Source organism: Equus przewalskii, chromosome 18 (genome assembly GCF_037783145.1).
Source record: "Equus przewalskii isolate Varuska chromosome 18, EquPr2, whole genome shotgun sequence".
Taxonomy (NCBI): Eukaryota; Metazoa; Chordata; class Mammalia; order Perissodactyla; family Equidae; genus Equus; species Equus przewalskii.
In genome coordinates this window covers 33,759,673-33,782,147 of record NC_091848.1, presented here as the reverse complement: position 1 = coordinate 33,782,147, position 22,475 = coordinate 33,759,673, and the positions used below count along the sequence as shown (strand labels likewise).

At 36.8% G+C, this 22,475-nt stretch overlaps 1 protein-coding gene across 6 annotated transcripts in view; it reads left to right on the top strand.

The window, feature by feature from the left end:
- Nucleotides 1–22,475, top strand: part of ACAP2 (ArfGAP with coiled-coil, ankyrin repeat and PH domains 2) — a 143,921-nt gene that overhangs the window by 52,217 nt on the left and 69,229 nt on the right. For all 6 annotated transcript variants that reach the window (XM_070583465.1, XM_070583462.1, XM_070583460.1 and 3 more), the window contains exons 3-4: nt 19,361–19,480; nt 20,280–20,333. In XM_070583465.1, the coding sequence (XP_070439566.1) occupies nt 19,361–19,480; nt 20,280–20,333 (174 nt within the window). The remainder of the gene's footprint in view (nt 1–19,360; nt 19,481–20,279; nt 20,334–22,475) is intronic.

Here is a 22,475-nt window from a genome sequence, read left to right as displayed (position 1 = left end):
TGCTATGTAAAGCAGTACTTTTTTAACCTTACTGTGCATAGGGATCACCTGGGCATCTTACCTTGTGAAAATACAGGTCTTGATTAAGTCTGGGGTATCTTAGATTCTGTGTTTCTAACTAGATTTCAAGTGATGCCAATGCTGTTGTTCCATGGACCACACTTCATGTAGCAAGGATAGAGAATAGATTAATTAGACTGGTTTTTCAAATGTTCTGAAATTTTGATGTATAAGTGTATAGTGTAAATAGTGTAGAAACTGTATAAAGCAGTAGTATTAGTTATATTAATAAAACAAATAAAAGTTTTAGAAAATGTTTAGTAATAAATTATTTTTGTGTAGTACTCTGTAGTTTTCAAAGCACTTTGATATACAGTGTGTTTTTTTATTTTCACAATAATCCTATGAGGTAGGTAGGCAACAGGAGATGTGGTTTTGTTTGTTCTATTTATGAGGTAGTATATAGAAGGGAAGCATTTTTAAAGAATAACAGAGAAGGAGAGTGACATCAGCAACATGGTGGTGTGAGTTCACCTGGGACTCTCTCCTCTCCAAGTCACAACCAAAAAGAGCAACTGCTTTCCAACCACAAAAAATATCCTAATAACAGAAATCGTCAGAGACCCACAGCAGCCAAATGATGGAGGGCGGAGAGGCTGGAGCCGCCCTTGAAGGAGCTGGAACAGGGTAGGAGAGAACTTGGCTCCCTCCCCTAGAGACCGGGATCACTGCCACGGGTGAGGGAAGTAGCCGGGGAGGGTCTGCGCATCCAGGGATCATCCACGACTCCCACCGCCTGTGCAGTGGAAACCCTCTTATTGGGGAAAGCTTTCGCTTGTGGGGACCCCAGCAAGCCAGGGCTCTGGGAGACCAGAGAGCGAGAGCTGACCCGAATCCAGGTCAGGGCATAGGAGAAAGTGCCCCTCCTTCCCCAACCCATGCTGCACTCCGCCATAAGGGCTGAAGGTGGACGGCTCAGAACGTGCAGGTCTAGACCCTCATCTAGTGGCGACAGGCTGTAACTGGAACCGAATAATAACATCATGCGCAACAACCGCTCCTCTACCATCCAGCAATTTATAAAAGCTCCAGTCCAAAAGGAAAACAGTAAAAATACAGAAGTATGTCCTGAGGATTTGGAAATAGGTAAACTAAGTGAAGATGAGTTCGAAATAGCTATCATCAAAATACTCGATGAGGTAAAGAGAAATATGGAGAAACAACTCAACGAATTCTGGAGTCACTCCACAAAAGAGACTGAAAACATAAAGAAGAATCAATCAGAAATACTAGAGATGAAAAATACAATGGATCAGAGAAAAGAATATACGGATTCCCTGAATGCCCATGTAGACACCATAGAGGAGCAAATTAACATAATCAAAGATAGACAGGCTGACTGGCTCCAGACAGAGGAAGAAAGAGAACTAATAATTAAAAAAACTGAAGAAAATCTCCGAGAAATAGCTGACTCAATTAGAAAATGCAACTTAAGAATAATCAGAATTCCTGAGGGCATGGAAAAGGAAAATGGAGCAGAAAGTGTGCTCAACGAAGTAATAGAAGAGAACTTCCCAAATCTAGGGCTTGAGAGAGGAATGTGTGGGGAGGAAGCTTTCAGATCTCCTAGCTTTGTCAATGTAAAAAGACCTACTACAAGTCATATAGTAGTAAAAATGGCAAAAATGAATAACAAAGAATATTCAGGGCAGCTAGGCAGAAGAAAATAACCTACACAGGAACCTGTATCAGACTTTCAGCGGATTTCTCTACAGAAACCTTACAATCTAGGAGAGATTGGAGTGACATATTCAAAATTTTAAAGGATAAAAATCTTCAGCCAAGAATATTCTATCCAGCAAAAATATCCTTCAGATATGAGGGATAAATTAAATCTTTTCCAGACAAACAAAAGCTAAGGGATTTCATAGTCACAAGACCTCCACTACAAGAAATCCTCAAGAAAGCTCTCATACCTGAAATAAGAAAAAAAGGGAGAAAGCTGTCATAAAATACAGAGTAGGGAGACAAACAGATAGAATCGGAATAGGATAGCAAATATTCAATGATAGCATTAGGATAAAGGGAAGTAAATCACTAAAGCAAAGACAATCTTATCACTCTAACTACAAACTCACAACACAAGTTGGAATAAGAGATGAAAATAATAATTTAGGAGGGGAGGAGAAAGGGGACTGAAACAGTCTAGGCTAAGGAAGTGAGAGACCACCAGAAAATGGACTATGTTATACACGAGAGTCTAAATACAAACTTCAGGGTATCCACTAAACTAAAAAACAGAACAGAGACACAAAGCATAAATAAGGAAAAATCTAAGAAACCCAGCATAAGAAATTGCGAAAGTCACTGGGTAGGCTAAAACACACAGGACGAGAAACAAAGGAAACACAGGAAAACCAGAAAACGAGCAACAGAATGACAGCATTAAGCCCTCATGCATCAATACTCAACCTCAATGTAAACGGATTGAACTCTCCAATAAAAAGAGTGGCAAAATGGATTAAAGAACAAGACTCAACAATTTGTTGCCTCCAGGAAACACATCTGAGCTCCAAGGACAAACACAGGCTCAGAGTGAAGGGGTGGAAGACAATACTCCAAGCTAATAGCAAATAAAAGGAAGCAGGTATCTCAATACTTATATCAGACAAAACAGATTTCAAAATAAGGCAGGTAAAGAGAGACATAGAGGGCCAATATATAATGATCAAAGGGACACTTCATCAAGAAGAGATAATGCTTATAAATATCTATGCACCCAAGGCAGGAGCACCAAAGTTCATAAATCAACTATTAGCAAGCCTAAAAGAAGATATCAAAAATAACACACTAATAGTAGGGGACCTGAACACCCCACTCACATCAATGGACAGATCATCCAGACAGAAACTCAACAAAGAAACAGTCGAGCTAAATGAAAAGCTAAAGCAGTTGGAGTTAATAGACATATATAGAACACTCCATCCAAAAACAGCAGAATACATGTTTTTCTCAAGTGAGCATGGAACATTCTCAAGGATAGACCATATGTTGGGAAAGAAGGCAAGCCTCTACAAATTTAAAAAAATTGAAATAATAAGAAGCATCTTCTCTGATCATAATGCTATAAAGCTAGAAATTAATTACAAGAAAAAAACTGAGAAAGGCACAAGGATGTGGAGACTAAACAATATGCTATTGAATAAGCATGGATCATTGAAGAAATTAAAGAAGAAATAAAAAAATACCTGGAGAAAATGAAAATGATAACATGCCATACCAGCTCATATGGGATACAGCAAAAGCTGTGTTAAGAGGAAAATTCGTCACCATATAGGCACATCTTAACAAACAAGAAAAATCCCAAATCAGCAATCTTAAACTACACCCAGCTGAGTTAGAGAAAGAACAAACAAAGCCCAAAGTCAGCAGAAGGAGAGAAATAATAAAAATCACAGCAGAAATAAATGCTATTGAAACAAAAAAGGCAGTAGAAAGGATCAATGAAACAAAGAGCTGGTTCTTTGAGAAGATAAATAAAATTGACAAACCCCTAGCCAGACTTACAAAGAAAAAAAGAGAGAAAGCTCAAATAAACAAAATCAGAAATGAAAGAGGAGAAATAACAACAGACTCCACAGACAAACAATGGATTATAAGAGAATACTGCGAAGAGCTATATGCCAGCGAAATGGATAACCTAGAGGAAATGGATAAATTCTTGGACTCCTGCAATCTCCCAAAGCTTAGTCAAGAAGAAGCAGGCAACTTGAACAGACCAATCACAAGGAAAGAGATTGAAACAGCAATCAAAATCATCCCAAAGAATAAAACCCCAGGATCAGATGGCTTTCCTGGGGAAGTCTACCAAACTTTCACAGAGGATTTAATACCTATCCTTTTCAAGCTAGTCCAAAAAATTAGGGAGCATGCAGCACTTCCTAACACATTCTACAAGGCCAACATCATGCTGATAGCAAAGCCTGAAAAGGACAGCACGAAAAAGGAGAACTACCGACCGATATCGCTGATGAACATAGATGCAAAAAGTCTGAACAAAATTTTGGCAACCTGAATTCAGCAATTCATCAAAAGGATCATACATCATGATCAAGTGGGATTCATACCAGGGACACAGGGATGGTTCAACATCCGCAGATCAGTCAATGTGATACACCACATCAACAAACTGAGGAATAAAAACCACATGATCATCTCAATAGATGCAGAGAAGGCATTTGAAATGATCCAACAGCCATTTATGATAAAAACTCTGAACGAAATGGGCATAGAAGGAAACTACCTCAACATAATAAAGGCCATATATGACAAACCCACAGCCAACATCATACTCAACAGGCAAAAACTGAGCACCATTCCCCTGAAAACAGGAACGAGACAAGGATGCCCTCTATCACCAATCTTATTTAACATAGTAGTGGAGGTTTTGGCCAGAGCAATTAGGCAAGAAAAAGGAATAAAAGGAATCCAAATAGGGAGGGAAGAAGTGAAACTCTCGCTGTTTGCAGACGACATGATCTTATATATAGAAAACCCCAAAGAATCCATTGGGAAAATTTTAGAAGTATCAACAACTACAGCAAAGTTGCAAGGTATAAAATCAATTTACATAAATCAGTAGCATTTCTATGCTCTAATAACGAACTAACAGTAAAAGAACTCAAGAACACAATACCATTCACAATCGCAACAAAAAGAATGAAATACCTCAGGGTGAATTTAACTAAGGAAGTGAAAGACTTAGACAATGAAAATTACAAGGCTTTTCTGAAAGAAATGGATGATAACATAAGGAGATGGAATGACATTCCATGTATATGGATTGGAAGAATAAACGTAGTGAAAATGTCCGTTCTACCTAAAGCAATCTACAGATTCAACACCATCCCAATCAGAATCCCAATGACATTCTTTACAGAAATAGAACAAAGAATCCTAAAATTCATATGGGGCAACAAAAGACCCTGAATTGCTAGAGCAATCCTGAGAGAAAAGAACACAGCTGGAGGTATCACAACTCCTGACTTCAAAACATACTACAAAGCTACAGTAATCAAAACAGCATGGTACTGGTACAAAAACAGGTGCACAGATCAATGGAACAGAATTGAAAGCCCAGAAATAAAACCACACATCTATGGACAGCTACTCTTTGACAAAGGAGCTGAGGGCATACAATGGAGAAAAGAAAGTCTTTTCAATAAATGGTGCTGGGAAAACTGGAAAGCCACATGTGAAAGAATGAAAATTGATCATTCTTTTTCACCATTCACCAAAATAAACTCAAAATGGATCAAAGACCTAAAGCTGAGACCTGAAACCAGAAGGCTTCTAGAAGAAAATGTAGGCAGTACACTCTTTGACATCAGTATTAAAAGGATCTTTCCGGACACCATGTCTTCTCAGAGAAGGGAAACAATAGAAAGAATAAACAAATGGGACTTCATCAGACTAAAGAGCTTCTTCAAGGCAAAGGAAAACAGGAAGGAAACAAAAAAACCGACTAACTGGGAAAAAATATTTGCAAGTAATACATCTGACAAAGGCTCAATATCCATAATATATAAAGAACTCACACAGCTTAACAACTAAAAATCAAACCACCCCATCAAAAAATGGGCTGGAGACATGAACAGACATTTCACCAAAGAAGATATACAGGTGGCCAATAGGCACATGAAAAGATCTTCATCATTGCTGTGCATCAGGCAAATGCAAATCAAAAGTACAGTAAGATATCACCTTACACCCATTAGAATGACAAAAATAACTAAAACAATTAGTAACAGATGTTGGAGAGGTTATGGAGAAAAAGGAATCCTCCTACACTGCTGGTGGGAATGCAAACTGGTGCCGCGACTATGGAAAACAGTATGGAGATTCCTCAAAAAATTAAAAGTAGAGCTACCATATGATCCAGCTATCCCACTACTGTGTATCTATCCAAAGAACCTGAAATCAGCAATTCCAAAAGTCCCATGCACCCCTATGTTTATCGCAGCATTATTTACAATAGCCAAGATGTGGAAGCAACCTAAGTGCCCATGAATAGATGATTGGATAAAGAACATGTGCCATGTATATACAATGGAATACTACTCAGCCATAAAAAAGAACAAAATCATCCCATTTGCAGCAACATGGATGGACCTTGAGGGAATTATGTAAAGTGAAATAAGCCAGTTAGAGAAGGACAATCTCTGTAGGACTCCACTCATATGAGGAATTTAAACATGTGGGCCAAGAGAATAGATTAGTGGCTACCAGGGAAAGGTGGGGTGGCGGCTGGGCACAAAGGGTGAAGGGGTGCACCTACAACACAACTGACAGACAGTAATGTACAACTGAAATTTCACAGATTGTAACCTATTGTTAACTCAATAAAAAAAGGCTAAAATGGCAGAAGAACACAAAAGAATAACAGAGAAGTATAATAAGGATATCTATGCTCTTTGGGTAGAACTGCGTCTAAATCATATGAAACATTTTGTGGTGGGGGAACCTCAAAATTGCAAGTATTTAAGCAGATAAAATCCACCTACAGCATTTTTGTTAATGATTTTTCTTTTATGAGCAGCTGTGGTTTTTTCTTTTTTCTTTATATAATTTGGTTGGGGTTGGAAGACTGGTAGAACTTGCAAACCAAAAGATACAAATCCAAAACAAGTTATTAAAGTACTGACATTCAGTACTAAGAACTCTAAGCCCTTTCTAGAATCTGTATTACCCAGAGGGCTACTAAGGGCATCCTGGAAAGTTTGACATCTTTTAAATATCATCTTCCACCCAAATAGAAGTTCCATAGTTACTTTTATGCTTCTCTAGTTTTAGATTTTGATCCCTTATAAATTCTTAAGCTCTCATCTGTCATTTTTACTTTAGGATTATGAGGAGTTAGCATAGAGAAGAGAATCTGAGAGGAACAAGAAATGGTTGTTATTGAAGGTTGTGGCATTGAAGGACTATGGAGGGGAGGGGTTGCCAAAGACTAGTTTATTGATTTCATAACTTTGTGCAGGACAAGTTCCACCTGTAATTTCATTGTAAATTATTCCAGCAACAGGTTAAACTAGCTCGATGACTTTGCTTATATTTATTTTGCTTATAGCTTATGCCACCAATAATTAGACTCTTCCTGATGAATAATGCTTCATGAATGGCATTGTTCCACTGCGTCCAATTGTTTGTCCATTCTGCCAAGTATTTTAGCATTGGCAGCATCACAGAGCATCATAGTTGCCATGTAGATATAATTTCTGTATCTGTTGCTGCTTCTTGCTGGAATTCTCGCTCCCTGTTTGTTAAGCAGATACCCTTTAAATCACAGCTCAAGTACCACCAAACTTAGGTTCTTTTCCTTGTATTGCATTGTTTCTTGCATGTACTTCCATTTAGGTTATTGTAATATTATTGTAAATTTTGGTTTGTAGCATACTCTACTAGTTAAGAGCACAAAGCCTAGAGCAAAAATCTGACTCTACCACTTTCTGAGCTGTATGGCCTTGGGCAAGTTCCTCAACCTTCCTATGCCTCAGTTTCTTCATCTCCAAAATGTGGAAAATGAGAGTATCTATCTGTCTCATAGGGTTTTTATGAGAATCAGATGTGTTAATACATGATAAGTGCTTAGCATGGCTCTTGGCACATTGTTAGTTCTAAATAAATGTTAGTGATACTGGTGTCTTTTCAATATGCTGTTGGCTTCTTGAAGAGAGACTGTCTTTAAAGGGGAAAAAACCTCTCATTTGTTGTGCACTTCCTGTGTACCAAGTCCTATGTTTTGCTTGTATTATCTTCAGTCTTTATAACACTGTTGCAAAGTTGGTATTATACCCAATTTGCAAGTGAAAAAAATGAGACTTGTAGAGGATATTACTTATTCAAGGATGGTCAGCAAATAAGTTGTTTGTATTCCCATCGTCTAGCAAAGTGCCGATGACATAGTTATCACTTGAGTAAAAAACTGTTGAATGAATTGGGGCTACTAGCTTGACAATTTTGACTAATTTTACATTTACTCTTACTCTTAGGTAAAAATCTTCTCTCTTTGTAGGCTTATATTATTCAGTTATATCTGTCATTACTGTGGTCTAATAAGGATTTTGATAGTTGGCAAAGTATCTATCGTCAAGTCTCTTCTTCCTCTTGAATAGCTGCAGTGTATATGTAGTCCAGCTATGTGAAACTTCATTTTCTCTCCAAATCCTGATATAGTGACCTCTGTTCTAATTCTCATACCTATTTTCATGGCCTTATTCTATGCCTCACCACTCAAAGTTCTAATTTCTGAAATCTGGAATGCTGATACCTTATTTCCTTTTTTTTAAAAAAAATTTATTTTACTGAAGTCATATTGGTTTATAACATTGTGTAATTTCAGGTGTACATTATTATATATCAGTTTCTGTAAAGACTGCATTGTGCTCACCGCCAATACTCTAGTTTTTATCTGTCACTGTACATATGTGCCATTTTATCCCTTTCCCCCTCTCCTCCTTCCCCTCTGGTAACCACTAATCTGTTCTCTTTGTCCATGTATTTGTTTATCTTCCACATATGAATAAAATCATGCAGTGCTTGTCTTTCTCTGTCTGGCTTATTTCGTTTAACATAATACCCTCAAGGTCCATCCATGTGTTGCAAATGGGACAGTTCTGTCTTTTTTTTTGGGCTGAGTAGTATTCCATTGTATATAGATACCACATCTTCTTTATCCACTCATCAGTGAGTGGACACTTGGGTTGCTTCTAGGTCTTGGCTATTGTGAATAATGCTGCAATGAACATAGAGGTACATAAATCTCTTTGTATTGTTGATTTCGTGTTCTTTGGATAAATACCCAGTAGGGGGATAGCTGGATCATATGATATTTCTATTTTTAATTTTATGAGAAATCTCCATACTGTTTTCTGTAGTCGCTGCACCAGTTTGCATTCCCACCTGCAGTATATGTGGGTTCCCCTTTCTCCACATCGTCTCCGACATTTGTTATTTTTCATCTTGTTAATTATGGCCATTCTGACAGGTGTAAGGTGATATCTCATTGTGGTTTTGATTTGCATTGCCGTAATAATGATGTTGCATATCTTTTCATTTGTCTGTTGGCCATCTGTCTATCGTCTTTGGAAAATGTCTGTTCGTATCCTCTGCCTATTTTTTGATTGGGTTGTTTGTTTTTGTTGTTGTTGAGTTGTATGAATTCTTTATATATTTTGGAGATTAACCCCCATTGGATATATGATTTGCAAATATTTTCTCCCAGTTTGTGGGTTGTCTTTTCATTTTGTTCATGGTTTCCTTTGTCTCACAGAAGCATTGTGTGATGCAGTTGTATTTGTTTATTTCTTTTGTTCCCCTTCCTGAGTAGACATGATATTCGAAAAGATGCTGGTAAGACTGATATCAAAGAGTATACTGCTGGGGCCGGCCCAGTGGCGCAGCGGTTAAGTGCATATGTTCTGCTTTGGCCGGACCAGGGTTTGCTGGTTTGGATCCTGGGTGCGAACCTGGCACTGCTTGGCAAGCCATGCTGTGGCAGGCATCCCACATATAAAGTGGAGGAAGATGGGCACAGATGTTAGCTCAGGGCCAGTCTTCCTCAGCAAAAAGAGGAGGATTGGCAGCAGATGTTAGCTTAGGGCTAATCTTCCTCCAAAAGAAAAAAAATAAATGAAAAAAAAGTATACTGCCTATATTGTCTTCTAGGAATTTTAAGGTTTAAGGTCTTACATTCAAGTCTTTAATCCGTTTTGAGTTAATTTTTATGTATGGTGTAAGATAATGATCTACTTTCATTCTTTTGCATATGGCTGTCCAGTTTTCCCAGCACCATTTCCCAGCACCTTTCTCCACTGTATGTTCTTGGCTCCTTTGTCAAAAATTAGCTGTCCATAGATGAGTGGTTATATTTTTGTGCTTTCAGTGCTATTCCATTGATCTGTTTGTTTTTGTGCCACTACCATGCTATTTGGATTACTATAGGTTTGTAGTATATTTTGAAGTCAGGAATTGTGACACCTCCAGCTTTGTTCTTTTTTCTCAAGATTGCTTTGGCTATTTGGGGTCTTTTGTTTTTCCGTATGAATTTTAGGATTCTTTGTTCTATTTCTCTGAAGCATGTCATTGGGATATTGATTGGGATTGCATTGAATCTGTAGATTACTTTAGGTAATTTGGACATTTTAGCTATGTTTATTCTTCCAATCCATGAGCATGGAATATTTTTCCATTTCTTTATGTCTTCTTTGATTTCTTTCAATAATGTCTTATAGTTTTCAATGTATAGATCATTCACCTCCTTGGCTAAATTTATTCCTAGATATTTTATTCTTTTTGTTATGATTGTAAATGAAATTGTATTCTTGACTTCTCTTTCTGCTAGTTTGTTTTTATTGTATAGAAATGCAAGTAATTTTTGTAAGTTGATTTCGTACCCTGCAACTTTGGTGTAGTTGTTGACTATTTTGAATCGTTTCCTGGTGGATTCTTTAGGGTTTTCTAAAATCATGTCTTCTGCAAACAGGGAGAGTTTCATTTCTTCCTTTCCAATTTGGATTCCTTTTATTTCTTTTCTTGCCTAATTGCTCTGGCCAAATCCTCTAGTACTGTGTTACTAGGAGTGGTGAGAGTGGGCACCCTTGTCTTGTTCTCGTTCTCAGAGGGGTGGCTTTTAGTTTTGCCCATTGAGTAGGATGTTGGCTGCAGGTTTGTCATATACGGCCTTTATTATCTTGAGGTGCTTTCCTTTTATACCCATTTAATTGAGAGTTTGTATCATAAATGGCTGTTGGATCTTGTCAAAAGCTTTCTCTGCATCTACTGAGGTGATCATGTGAATTTTATTCCTCATTCTCTTAATGTGGTGTGTTGCATTGATGTGTGGATGTTGAACTATCCCTGTGTCCCTGTTATAAATCCCACTTGATCATGGTGTATGATCCTTTTAATGAATTGCTGTATTCTGTTTGTCAGTATTTTGTTGAGCATTTTTGCATCTATGTTCATCAGTGGTATTGACCTGTAATTTTCCTTCTTTCTGTTCTCCTTGTTTGGTTTTGATATCAGGGTAATGTTGGCCTCATAGAATCAGTTGGGAAGCATACTGTCTTCTTCAATTTTTTGGCACGGTTTGAGAAGGATAGGTGTTAAATCTTCTTTGAATGTTTGCTAGAATTCTTCAGAAAAGCCATGTAGTCCTGGGCTTTTGTATTTTGGGAGGTTTTTGATTACTGTTTTGGTCTCTTTACTTGTGATTGGTCTGTTCAGATTCTCTAGTCTTGATTCAGTTTTGGCAGGTTGTATGAGCTTAAGAATTTATCCATTTCTTCAAGGTTATCCAATTTATGCTCATATAGTTTTTCACAGTATTGTTTTCTAATCCTTTGTATTTCTGTAGTATCTGTTGTAATTTCTCCTCTGTCATTTCTAATTTTATTTATTTGAGCCTTCTCTCTTTTCTTGGTGGGTCTGGCTAAGGGTTTGCCAATTTTGTTTATTTTCTCAGAGAACCAGCTCTTAGGTTCAGTATTCCTTTCTACTGTTTTTTTTTTTTTTTCAGTCTCTATTTCATTTATTTTGACTGTAATTTTTATTAATTCTCTCCTTATGCTGACTTTGGGCTTTGTTCTTTTTCTCATTTTGTTAGGAGCGGTCTAAGGTTACTTATTTGAAATTTTTGTTGTGTGGTGAGGTGGGCCTGTAGTGCTATGAATTTCCCTCTTTCAACTGCTTTTGCTGCATCCCATGCATTGGTATGTTGTGTTTTCATTTTCATTTGTATCCAGGTATTTTTTACTTCTTTGATTTCTTCATTGATCTAGTGGTTGTTCAGTAGCATGTTGTTTAGTCTCCACATATTTGTGACTTTCTCAGCTTTTTTCTTGTAGTTAATTTCTGTTTTCATAGAGATGTGGTTGGAAAGATGCTTGATATAATTTCAATCTTCTTAAATTTATTGAGGGTTGCTCTGTTTGCCATCACATGGTCTATCTTTGACAATGTTCCGTGTGCACTTAGGAGAATGTGTATTCTGCTGTTTTTGGATGGAATGCTCTCTCTATGTCTATTAAGTCCATTTGATCAAGTGTTTCATTTCAGTCTACTATTTCCTTGTTGATTTTCTGTCTGCATGATCTGTCCATTGATATAAGTGGGGTGTTGAGGTCCCCTACCATTGTGTTGTTGTCAATTTCTCCCTTTAGGTCTGTTAATGGTTGTTTTGTATACTTTGGTACTCTGGTGTTAGGTACATATATATTCATAAGTGTTACATCCTCTTGGTGGAAAGTCCCTTTTCTCATTATATACTGCCCTTCTTTGTCACTCATTGTCTATTTTATCTTGAAGTCTGTGTTGTCTAATATAAGTATAGCAAGACTTGCTTTCTTTTGTTTGCCATTGCTTGTAGTATCATCTTCCATCCTTTCACTCTGAGCTTTTGTTTGTGTTTAGAGCTGAGATGTTTTTCCTGGAGGCAGCATATTGTTTGGTCTTCTTTTTTAATCTTTCCACTACTCTGTATCTGTTTTTTGTTTTGTTTTTTGTGCTGAGGAAGATTCACCCTGAGCCAACATTCATTGCCAGTCTTCCTCTTGTTTTCTTTTTCATGTGGGCTGCTGCCACAGCATGGCTGCTAACAGAGAGGTAGTGTAGTTCTGTGCCTGGGATCCTAACCCAGGCCACTGAAGTGGAGTGTGCCAAAATTAACGACTAGGCCACCAGGGCTGGCCCCAGCTCTCTATTTTTTGATTGGAGAATTCAATCCGTTTATATTTATAGTGATTGTTAATATATGAGGGCTTAATACTGACTCTCATTTTGTGGTTGTTCTATGTTTCCATTGTTTCTTTTCCTTTGTATTTCTGACTGCCATTTTGTTTTGGAGGTTTTCTGTGAACGTTTTCTTAATTTTCTCTTGCTTTTTGAATTGTACCTCTGCTCTAAGCTTTGGTTTAGTGATTACCTTGAGGTTTGTATAAAAGATCTCATAGATGAGATAGTCTGTTTTCTGAAGGCTTCTTATCTCCATTAGGTGAAGCAGGTTCCATCCTTTTCCTCTTCCCCTTTTGAGTTATTGTTGTTACAGATTATTCTTTTTTGTGTTATGAGTTTCTGGCTAAGTTGAAGTCTGTATAGTTAGTTTTGATGCTCTCCTTCCCTTTATCTTTTGAGTTATATTTACTTATTTGCTTCCCTGTTCTGAAAGAGAACTGGAGTTTTCTGATTTTGTCTGTCTATTTATCTCCTTGCTCAAAGCTTTGTAGACCTTTGCCTTTTTGTGTCAGGTATGAGGGCATCCTTGATCAGTTCTTGTAGGGGAGGTCTAGTAGCGATGAACTCCTTCAACTTTTGTTTATCTGTGAAAGCTTGTATTTCCATCATATCTAAAGGATAGTTTCATTGGATAGAGTATCCTTGAGTGAAAGTTTTTGTCTTTCAGTATTTTTAATATATCATTCCATTGTATCCTAGCCTGTAAGGTTTCTGCTGAGAAATCCACTAAAAGCTTGATAGGGGTTCCTTTGTAGGTTATTTTCTTCCATCTTGCTGCTCTTAATATTTTTTCTTTGTCATTGACTTTTGCCAGTTTTACTATTATATGCCTTGGAGAAGGTCTCTTAGCATTGATGTAATAAGGCATTCTATTGGCTTCGTGTATTTCTAAGCTTGGTTCTTCCCCAGGTTTAGGAAATTCTCAGCTATTATTTCTTTATCAAGCTCTCTGCTTCTTTCTCCCCTTTTTCTTCCTCTGGAATACCTATAATGCTTATTTTGCTTTTCCTAGTTGAGTGAGATATTTCTCGAAGAATTCCTTCATTTTTTAGAAATCTTAGATCTCTCCTACACTTGAGGCATTTGTGTGTTTCTGTCCTCTAAATCACTTCTTATTTCTTCCATAACATCAGTTCTATTTTTTAAAGGATTCTAGATTATTTTTTATTTCTTTGTTTTTCACATCCAGAATTTATGCTTGTTTTTTTTTTTTTTTATAGTTTCAATCTCTTTGGTGAAGCATTCCCTCTTCTCATTAATTTTATTCCTGAGCTCATTGAACTATCTTTTGAGTTTTTTTGTAACTCATTGATTTTCAATATGAGAGCTATTTTCAATTCTCTGTCATTTAGATTGTAAATTTCTGTGACTTCAGGGTTGCTTGATGAACTAATTTTTTGCCAGACCATTTGTGGTAGTATCAGGTCACAGATTTTATCTGCTTCTACTTGGGAGAAGCAGGAGCTATGTTTCTGATCCCACTGCATCTCCTGAAAGTTGTGGGGTATTTATGGGTGGTTGTGCTAACCAGGAGAGTGCTCACCTGGGCATGAAGATCTGCTGCTGCCTCTTTTCATGGTTGTGCCAGATTCTGTGCCTGGTGGGTGGGTTCATCACGCCATCCGAGCCTGGGCGGTTCCTTGGGAACCACAGTCGCTGGTTGGTTTTCCAGAAATGATTTGTATATCCTTCTTTAGTAGAGAAATTAGTCCCTTGTGATTTGTCGCTGATATTGTTTTTGCATGTTGTTGTTTGCCTTTTGACTAAGTTTATTTATTTATTCCTTGTAGAAATGTTTTGTTTGTATGTAGTTGAATTGATCAGTTTTTTCTATGACTTTTGAGTTTTGCATCCTTCTTGGAGAGACTTTTTCTGCTTTGAGGTTATAAAACATATTAACTCCTGTTTTCTCTTAGTTTTCATCATTTAACTTTTTTTTGTGTGTGGTCATAATAACTTACAATGTAGTGAAGTTTTTGTACATTATTATTTGTCACACACCACATAAGTATGCCCCTTCACCCTTGTGCCCACCCTCCACCCCCCTTCCCCTGGTAGCCACTAATTTGTTCTCTTTGTCTATAAATTTGTTTATATTGCACGTATGAGTGAAATCATATAGTGTTTGTCTTTCTCCATCTGACTTCTTTTGCTTAACATGATGCCTTCAAGGTTCATCCATGTGGTTGCGAATGGGATGATTTCATCCTTTTTTATTGCTGAGTAGTATTCCATTATGTATATATACACCATGTCTTCTTTATCCAGTCATCACTTGATGGGCACTTGGGTTGCTTCCTTGTCTTGGCTACTGTGAATAATGCTGCAGTGGACATAGGGGTGCATTAGTCTCTTTGATTTGTTGATTTCAAGTTCTTTGGGTAAATACCCAGTAGTGGGATGGCTGGGTCATATGGTATTTCTATTTTTAATTTTTTGATAAATCTCCATACTGTTTTCCGAAGTGGCTGCACCAGTTTCCATTCTCACCATCGGTGGATGAGGGTGATTAGTCATGTTGAGCCTCTTTTCATGTGCCTATTGACCATCTGTGTATCTTCTTTGGAAAAATATGTGTTCATATCTTCTGCCCATTTTTTTGTAGTTCGTGTCAGTTCTTTATATATTATGGAGATTAACCCCTTATTGGATATATGATTTGCAAATATTTCCTCCCTGTTTGTGTGTTATTTTTTCATTTTGATCTTGGTTTCCTTTGCCTTCCAGAAGCTCTCTAGTCTGACGAAGTCACATTTGTTTATTTTTTCTTTTTGTTTCCCTTGTCTGAGTAGACATGGTATTTGAAAAGTCTGATGTCAAAGAGTGTACTGCCTATATTTTCTTCCAGAAGTTTTATGTTTTCAGCTCTTACCTTCAAGTCTTTGGTCTGCTTTGAGTCTATTTTTGTGCATGGGGAAAGATAGTGGCCTACTTTCATTCTTTTGCACATGGCTGTCCAGGTTTCCCAGCACCATTTATTGAAGAGGCTTTCCTTTCTCCATTGTATGTTCTTGGCTCCTTTGTTGAAGATTAGCTGTCCATAGATCTGTGGGTTTATTTCTGGGCTTTCAGTTCTGTTCCATTTATCTGTGTGTCTGTTCTTGTACCAGTACCATGCTGTTTGGATTACTATAGCTTTGTAGTATATGTTGAAGTCAGGGATTGCGATTCCACCGGCTTTATTCTTATTTCTCAGGATTGCTACTTGGAGTCTTTTGCCCCATATGAATTTTAAGATTCTTTGTTGTATTTCTGTGAAGAATGTCATTGGGATCCTGATTGGGATTACGTTGACTCTGTAGATTGCTTTAGGTAGTATGGATATTTTAACTATGTTTATTCTTCCAATCCATGTGCATGGAATATCTTTCCATTTCTTTGTGTCACTATCAATTTCTTTCAGTAATGTCTTCTAGTTTTCTTTGTATAGGTCTTTCATCTCCTTGGTTAAATTTATTCCTAGATATTTTATTCTTTTTGTTGCGATTGTAAGTGGGCTTATATTGTTGAGTTCTTGTTCTGTTAGTTCGTTGTTATAGAAATGCTGTTGATTTTTGTAAGTTGACTTTGTACCCTACAACTTTGCTGTAATTGTTGATTGTTTCTAATAGTGTTCCAATGGATTCTTTAGGGTTTTCTATATATAAAATCATGTCATCTACAAACAGCGTGAGTTTTACTTCTTCACTCCCTAATTGGATTCCTTTTATTTCTTTTTCTTGCCTAATTGCTCTGGCCAAAACCTCTAGTACTATGTTGAATAAGAGTGGTCAGAGTGGGCACTGATTTAATTTTTTATGTTTAAATCTTTACTCCATTCCTTCTAAAATTAATTTGAGGGTTTGGAATCCTGCTTAGTTTCCTTCTTTCTTTTTTCCCTTTAGATGGCTATCCAGTGTCCCTATGTCACTTATTGGATAATATCATCCCATACCATCTCCCCCTCTTCTGCCCCACTGAATGTTACTTGAATCAAGTACTGCATATTTTTATCTGTTTCTTGATTGACCAGTTTGTTTGTTAACATCCTTTATGAGACTTTTCATTACTTATTTGTATACTTTTATATCATAGAGGGCTAATGTCCTTACCTTGTTGTTATTTTTCAAATTTCTTTTTGTTTTTGCATGTTGATTACTACCTATGAATTTTAGAATTAGTTTCTCTGTTTTTGTAAACATCTTATTGTTATTACTATTGTTTTTTTGGTAACTGGCAAACTATTTAAAAGACTTACCTCTGCCAGCATTTCTCCTAGTGGATCTTTAACATTGGTCTTATGAGAATGCTTCCTCTAAAGAGAATTTCATGTGAAATATTTTTGAGAAATGCTGCATGTTATAACTCCTCTATAGGATTCACAGTATACAGTAATATATCAAAAGTTCTCAAAAGTTTAGCAGTAAAGAAATCTGGCTTAACTTTTAAACTGAGTTTCCCAGACTTGTTGGATCCTGAATCTTTATTTTCATACAGAATGTTCCTGCAGGATATTCTGTAGAATATATATTGGAAAACATTGAGCTATCATTATGTCTTCTTCATCTACAGTTCATAACTCACTGTAATCTGGCTACAATCCCCCAGTCAGTTTCTCTTAAAACTATTCTTGACAGGGGTGATCGTGTATTTTTGTCACCAAACTCAATGGATATTTTTTAATTCATTTTGAAACTTGACCTTTATGGATTTTCAGCTTTTTTATCATCCATCTTTTGATGCTTTCTTCTTTCTTGGCTTTGGTGAAAAATTATTCTCTTGCTTTTCCTCCTATCTTTCCCTCTTCCTCTTTTGTCTCCTTTCTGTCTAGTCTACATGCTTTGCCCTCTGCTTTCTGTCTAGGATTTGGCACTGTGGCACTCTTGCTGTATATTTGCTGATGACTCCTGTATCTGTATTCACAGCACACTCCTCTTTTCTTAAGCTTCAAACATCTGTTTTCACTTGTGTTTGATAGACTTTCCATTTGGCTTATCTCATACGCCCAACACAAAAACAAGAATCTCTGCTGGCCAGAATAGTGTCTTTGTGTGAATCAGTGTCTTGTAGCCCATATAGCCTTTGGCACTCAGAGCTCAGGCTGGATTTCACCCTCTACTTTTCCCCTTGGTATGATGCAGTCTGCATAACTGTACACGTGTACTTGCCTGTAGTTCTTGAATTTGTCTCTCCTCTTCTCCCCCTGCTTGCTGCCTGAATTCAGGTTCTTAGGTTTTTGGTCTAACCTTGTCTTTATTCTTCTATTTCCTTATCTTTATATTTTCTCCTTTTAGGTCATCATTCTGAATTGGAACTCTGGTTAACTCGCCCAGTTAATGTCCGTAATTATTTCCCATTACTTTTCATGTACAATTGAATGCCTTAGTATTGCACACAAGAATTTTCCTAATCTGGGCCTTGTCTACATTTCCACACTTCACGAAGTTGCTTACTGCCTCTAGTTTGCCCTGTTCTCTTAAGCTTCTGGGCCTTAGCACATGCTGTTCCTTGAGTAGTGTCTTCTCCTTACCCTTGTCTGATTGGCTAATTCCTGTTGTTCTCTAGGGCTTTTGTCAAGTGTTGCCTTTTCTGGGAATCCTTCCCTGATCTCTGTAGTCCTGGTTAGATGTTCTTCCTTTGTTCGCTCATGCATGGTTTTGTCATGCATAGCAGTTGTGTTTGTACTGTGTAGAATTTATCTGCTTGTCTACTGGTTAAGTTAGAGCTCCTGAGAGCATAGATTATATTTTCAATTCCTGTTCCTCTAGGCTCTAGGGCCGCAGTTTTAAATTATACTCCTAAGATCCTTTAGGTGTTTTCTGAAGTTTTTCTGGGCTCTTTATCCTTTTCTTGGTTCCCCTGCCTGCCCATCCCACCCCTCAGTACCCTTCTCCCCTTCATCTATAGCACTCCACTTTTATCTTTTTTATGTTTGTTATTCATCCAAGATTTTGTTTGTTCAAAGAAATGTTTTGTGTCTAAATGAAGGAAAGAAGGAAGGGAAAAAAAGAGAGGAAAGGAATGAAAGAGAGAAAGATGAAAGAAAGAAAGAAGAAAAGAAAAAGCTTGGTTTTGAGACTTAACATAATGCTTAGAACAGTAGGCAATGGAGAAATATGGTTGATTAATCGATTTAGACATCTGCTTTGATAGACTGATATTGAAATGACCAGCATTATTAACCCATCATATCAGTTTATGCCCCTTTCCTCTAACATACCACAGTTGTTTTAAATTTAAATTTTCTTTATCATACTACTTGCTCTGCCTGATGTTTCCTTTTCTTTGAAGAGGTGCTTAATACATTTTTACGGAGTTAATTAATGGGATTGAATTTGACTTGATAAAATGATTTTTTATTGTTGTTATCAGCTCACCTGAAAGATCAGCTTTTTTGGTACAACTTTCCTATGAGTTTACTTTATAAACCAAAGGAAAAAAGAACAATTTTCAATTAGTCTATTTTGGGTTTATTGATGAACCATAATTTATCTTACCTAGGCTAACTCATGTGGTTACTGCTAACATTTGTTCAACTAAGTAATTTGTAAAATTGTTTTCAAACTGATGTAATGTTGGTCTTTTTCAGCTTGTGAAGCTTTGTATTGCGATGATTGATACCGGAAAAGCCTTTTGTGTTGCAAATAAACAATTCATGAATGGGATTCGAGACCTGGCACAGTATTCTAGTAATGATGCTGTAGTTGAGGTTAGTATTATTAAAATTAATTAAAATGATAAATGCAACAAGACATTAAAGAATTATGCATCATTTACCTTATTGATAGTTACAGTCGTTATTAAAATTAGAAGTAGAAAAGCTATCACCATAAGTGTTGTCTTGTAAAATTTTGTTTTCTTGGATAGTTAGAAGTTGATGTTGATTTGCATTGTCAGTGTAAGTTTACGTGCTGCTAGGTGAGCTGAAGCATGGGCAAGAGGGTGTGAGCAGAGAGAGCAGCATGTATTTACTGGCAGCTGCTTCTGGGGCAAGCAGAGAGCATTAACCTAAGAATAGTATCTAACTGTACGTAAAGGGGGCTGCATAGGAAAGTTCTGGTCAGCTAGCTATGCTGGCTTAACTTAGACCCCTTGCTGTACTATGTAGTATTTTGATATTTCTTTCATGAGGAATAATAACTGGTGAAGAAATGGGTGTAGTTTGATGATTATTTGATGCATAGATGCTTAGATAGTCACAGACTTGATACACTCAATTTTACCTTTATGCTCATGTATGCCATTCCTATTTGTTAGCAGAGTACCATTGATATGGCAGTACTAATTTTTTTTTTTTTTTTTTTTTTACTATTCTAGTGTTTTATGTTACTACATAGACTTGACCTTTCTACAGAGCATGCCCATGAGGTAGTGAGATTGTCCTTGGAAATAAATGTATTTTACAATGGAACTTGATCTTGCTATTAGAAATGCTGTAGTAACATTTTTATGTCCTATTTTTGAGGCTTTTTAAATGACTTGGTTTTCTCTTGGTTTCTTTCTTATAGACCAGTTTGACCAAGTTTTCTGACAGTCTTCAAGAAATGATAAATTTTCACACAGTAAGTGTCAGTAAGTAGGTGTTATTATGACCATGTTAATATTTTAGTACTTTTCTTAAGTGGCAGTGTATTATAAAATTACTAAAGTTGGAATTCAGTGACTTTGATTTACCAACAACTTTTTAGTCGAGTCAACCTAAAATGTGTGTGTGTGTGTGAGAGAGAGAGAGAAAGAGAGAGACAGAGTATATACATTTTATTTCCCATTCTAAAATAGTGAACTTAAGTATACACCCATAAAAGCTATTTTTCCCTTTAAGTAGTGCCTTTGTAAGTTTTTAAGCAATTATTTCAAGAATAAAGAAGTAAAAGTCATAATTCTACATTTAGCTATTTCTTTTAAGATACTTACAAATGTATCTTGTCTAATCAATTACCAATATTAAAGACTGTTGTAGTCTTTGAGCTATTTATATGTGTGTTTAAGATTTGAGGGCATTTATCCTTCAAGAACGAGGGATATATATTACTTCTGGAATGTCAGGAAATTCCTTTATAAATTTTGTAAAAGTTTACTGAAGATATGGTGACTTATAAACTATATACTTCTTATAATTTTTAAAGAAGCTTAACGTATATTGCTGTCATATAATCATTCAGTGCTTCAAAATTTATTAGTAGCTGTCTGTAACAAAAATATCAACGTTTATATTCTTTATCAAATCTGCTAATTTTTGGTTCTTTGTCAATTTGACTTTCTTAATTTTTTTCTGTCAACATATTAAGGATGAAGTTATCTGATAATATTTATTTTAATTGTAGTAAAAATTTTAGTTGTACCAAAATTAGCATGTACAAGTATCTGCTTCAGTTCCTGCTTTCAAAAATCAGATTTGTTTGAAGCAAGGTTTGTAAGTATAGTTTGCTTCAAGAGGATAGAGATTGGTCATTTTAGTGCTAGTGCTGTTAATGTGCGCCTAGTTTCCTGAACTGATTCAATAATGTGTTTTTTTCATTTTCTAAAATTGGAAGCGATCAATGTTTTTTGACTTTAACATTGTAAAAAGAACACAGGATTTAGATAGAGACAACTTAGATTGAGTTTAGGCTCCACTGTTATTAGCCAAATAATTTTGGTCACTTAATCACTTTCACTTTTCAGTTTACTGTTCTATAAAAAGGTAATAGAATTTGCCATGCCTGTATGTAAGGGTGTTGTGAGGAACAAAATATGTGAAAGTAGACTCTGGGGAGTGATATTTCTTTCTTTACTGTATTAATTGGCATCTATTCAGGGAAATAGAAACCACTTAGAGTATTTCTGATAGAAAGGTTTTAATACAGTGAATCGGTTACAAAAGTATTAGAAGAGTTGGAGGAGTAAAAAAAGCTGGGGTGATGCCACGTAGAGGTTAGATATTGCCAATAAAGCTATTGGGAAGCAGCTATTGCCCCTAGGGCTGGAGAACAGAAGTGAAAGTCATGTTACCAGAGCCTGTAAGTACTGCACTGTTGAGAATACTGCTGTTGTTACCCATCCAGGAAGCCAGGAGCCCGCCCTCTTGTTGCTGCTGCAAGAGCCAAGGAGCCTGCAGTCCCATTGACACTGCCTGGATTGGTCACGACTGCTGCTGAAAGTTGGAGTAGCTCATAGTTGCTCACTGATGGCTGTGTCAGAACAGAAACAGAAAAAAAAATGGCTGCTTTTTATCTCCTTCCTCTTAACCTAACATCAGCTACCATTGGCAGAATCTAACCTCTTAGCTTGCAAGGGGGTCCTGGAAAAATGCTTTGCAGATGTCTAGCCCCTGGTAGTCTAGAGGAGACTATGCAAAGGTGATGTAGTGGTGACAGCCCACAAACAACCAGCACATCAACTATAAAGGCTATAATTTTGAAAATATTTTTTTGGTGGCAAATTATTGTGTGACTTTTTATCCTTAAAACTTTCCTATGAGGCGGCTGGCCCCATGGCCAAGTGGTTAAGTTCATACACCCTAGCTTCAGTGGCCCAGGGTTTCACTGGTTCGGATCCTGGGTGTGGACGTGGCACCGCTCATCAGGCCATGCTGAGGCGGCATCTCACATAGCACAACTAGAAGGACTGACAACTAAAAAAATATACAACTATATACTGGGGGGATTTGGGGAGAAAAAGCAGGAAAAACACTCCATAAAACTTTCCTATGACTTTTCTCTTTC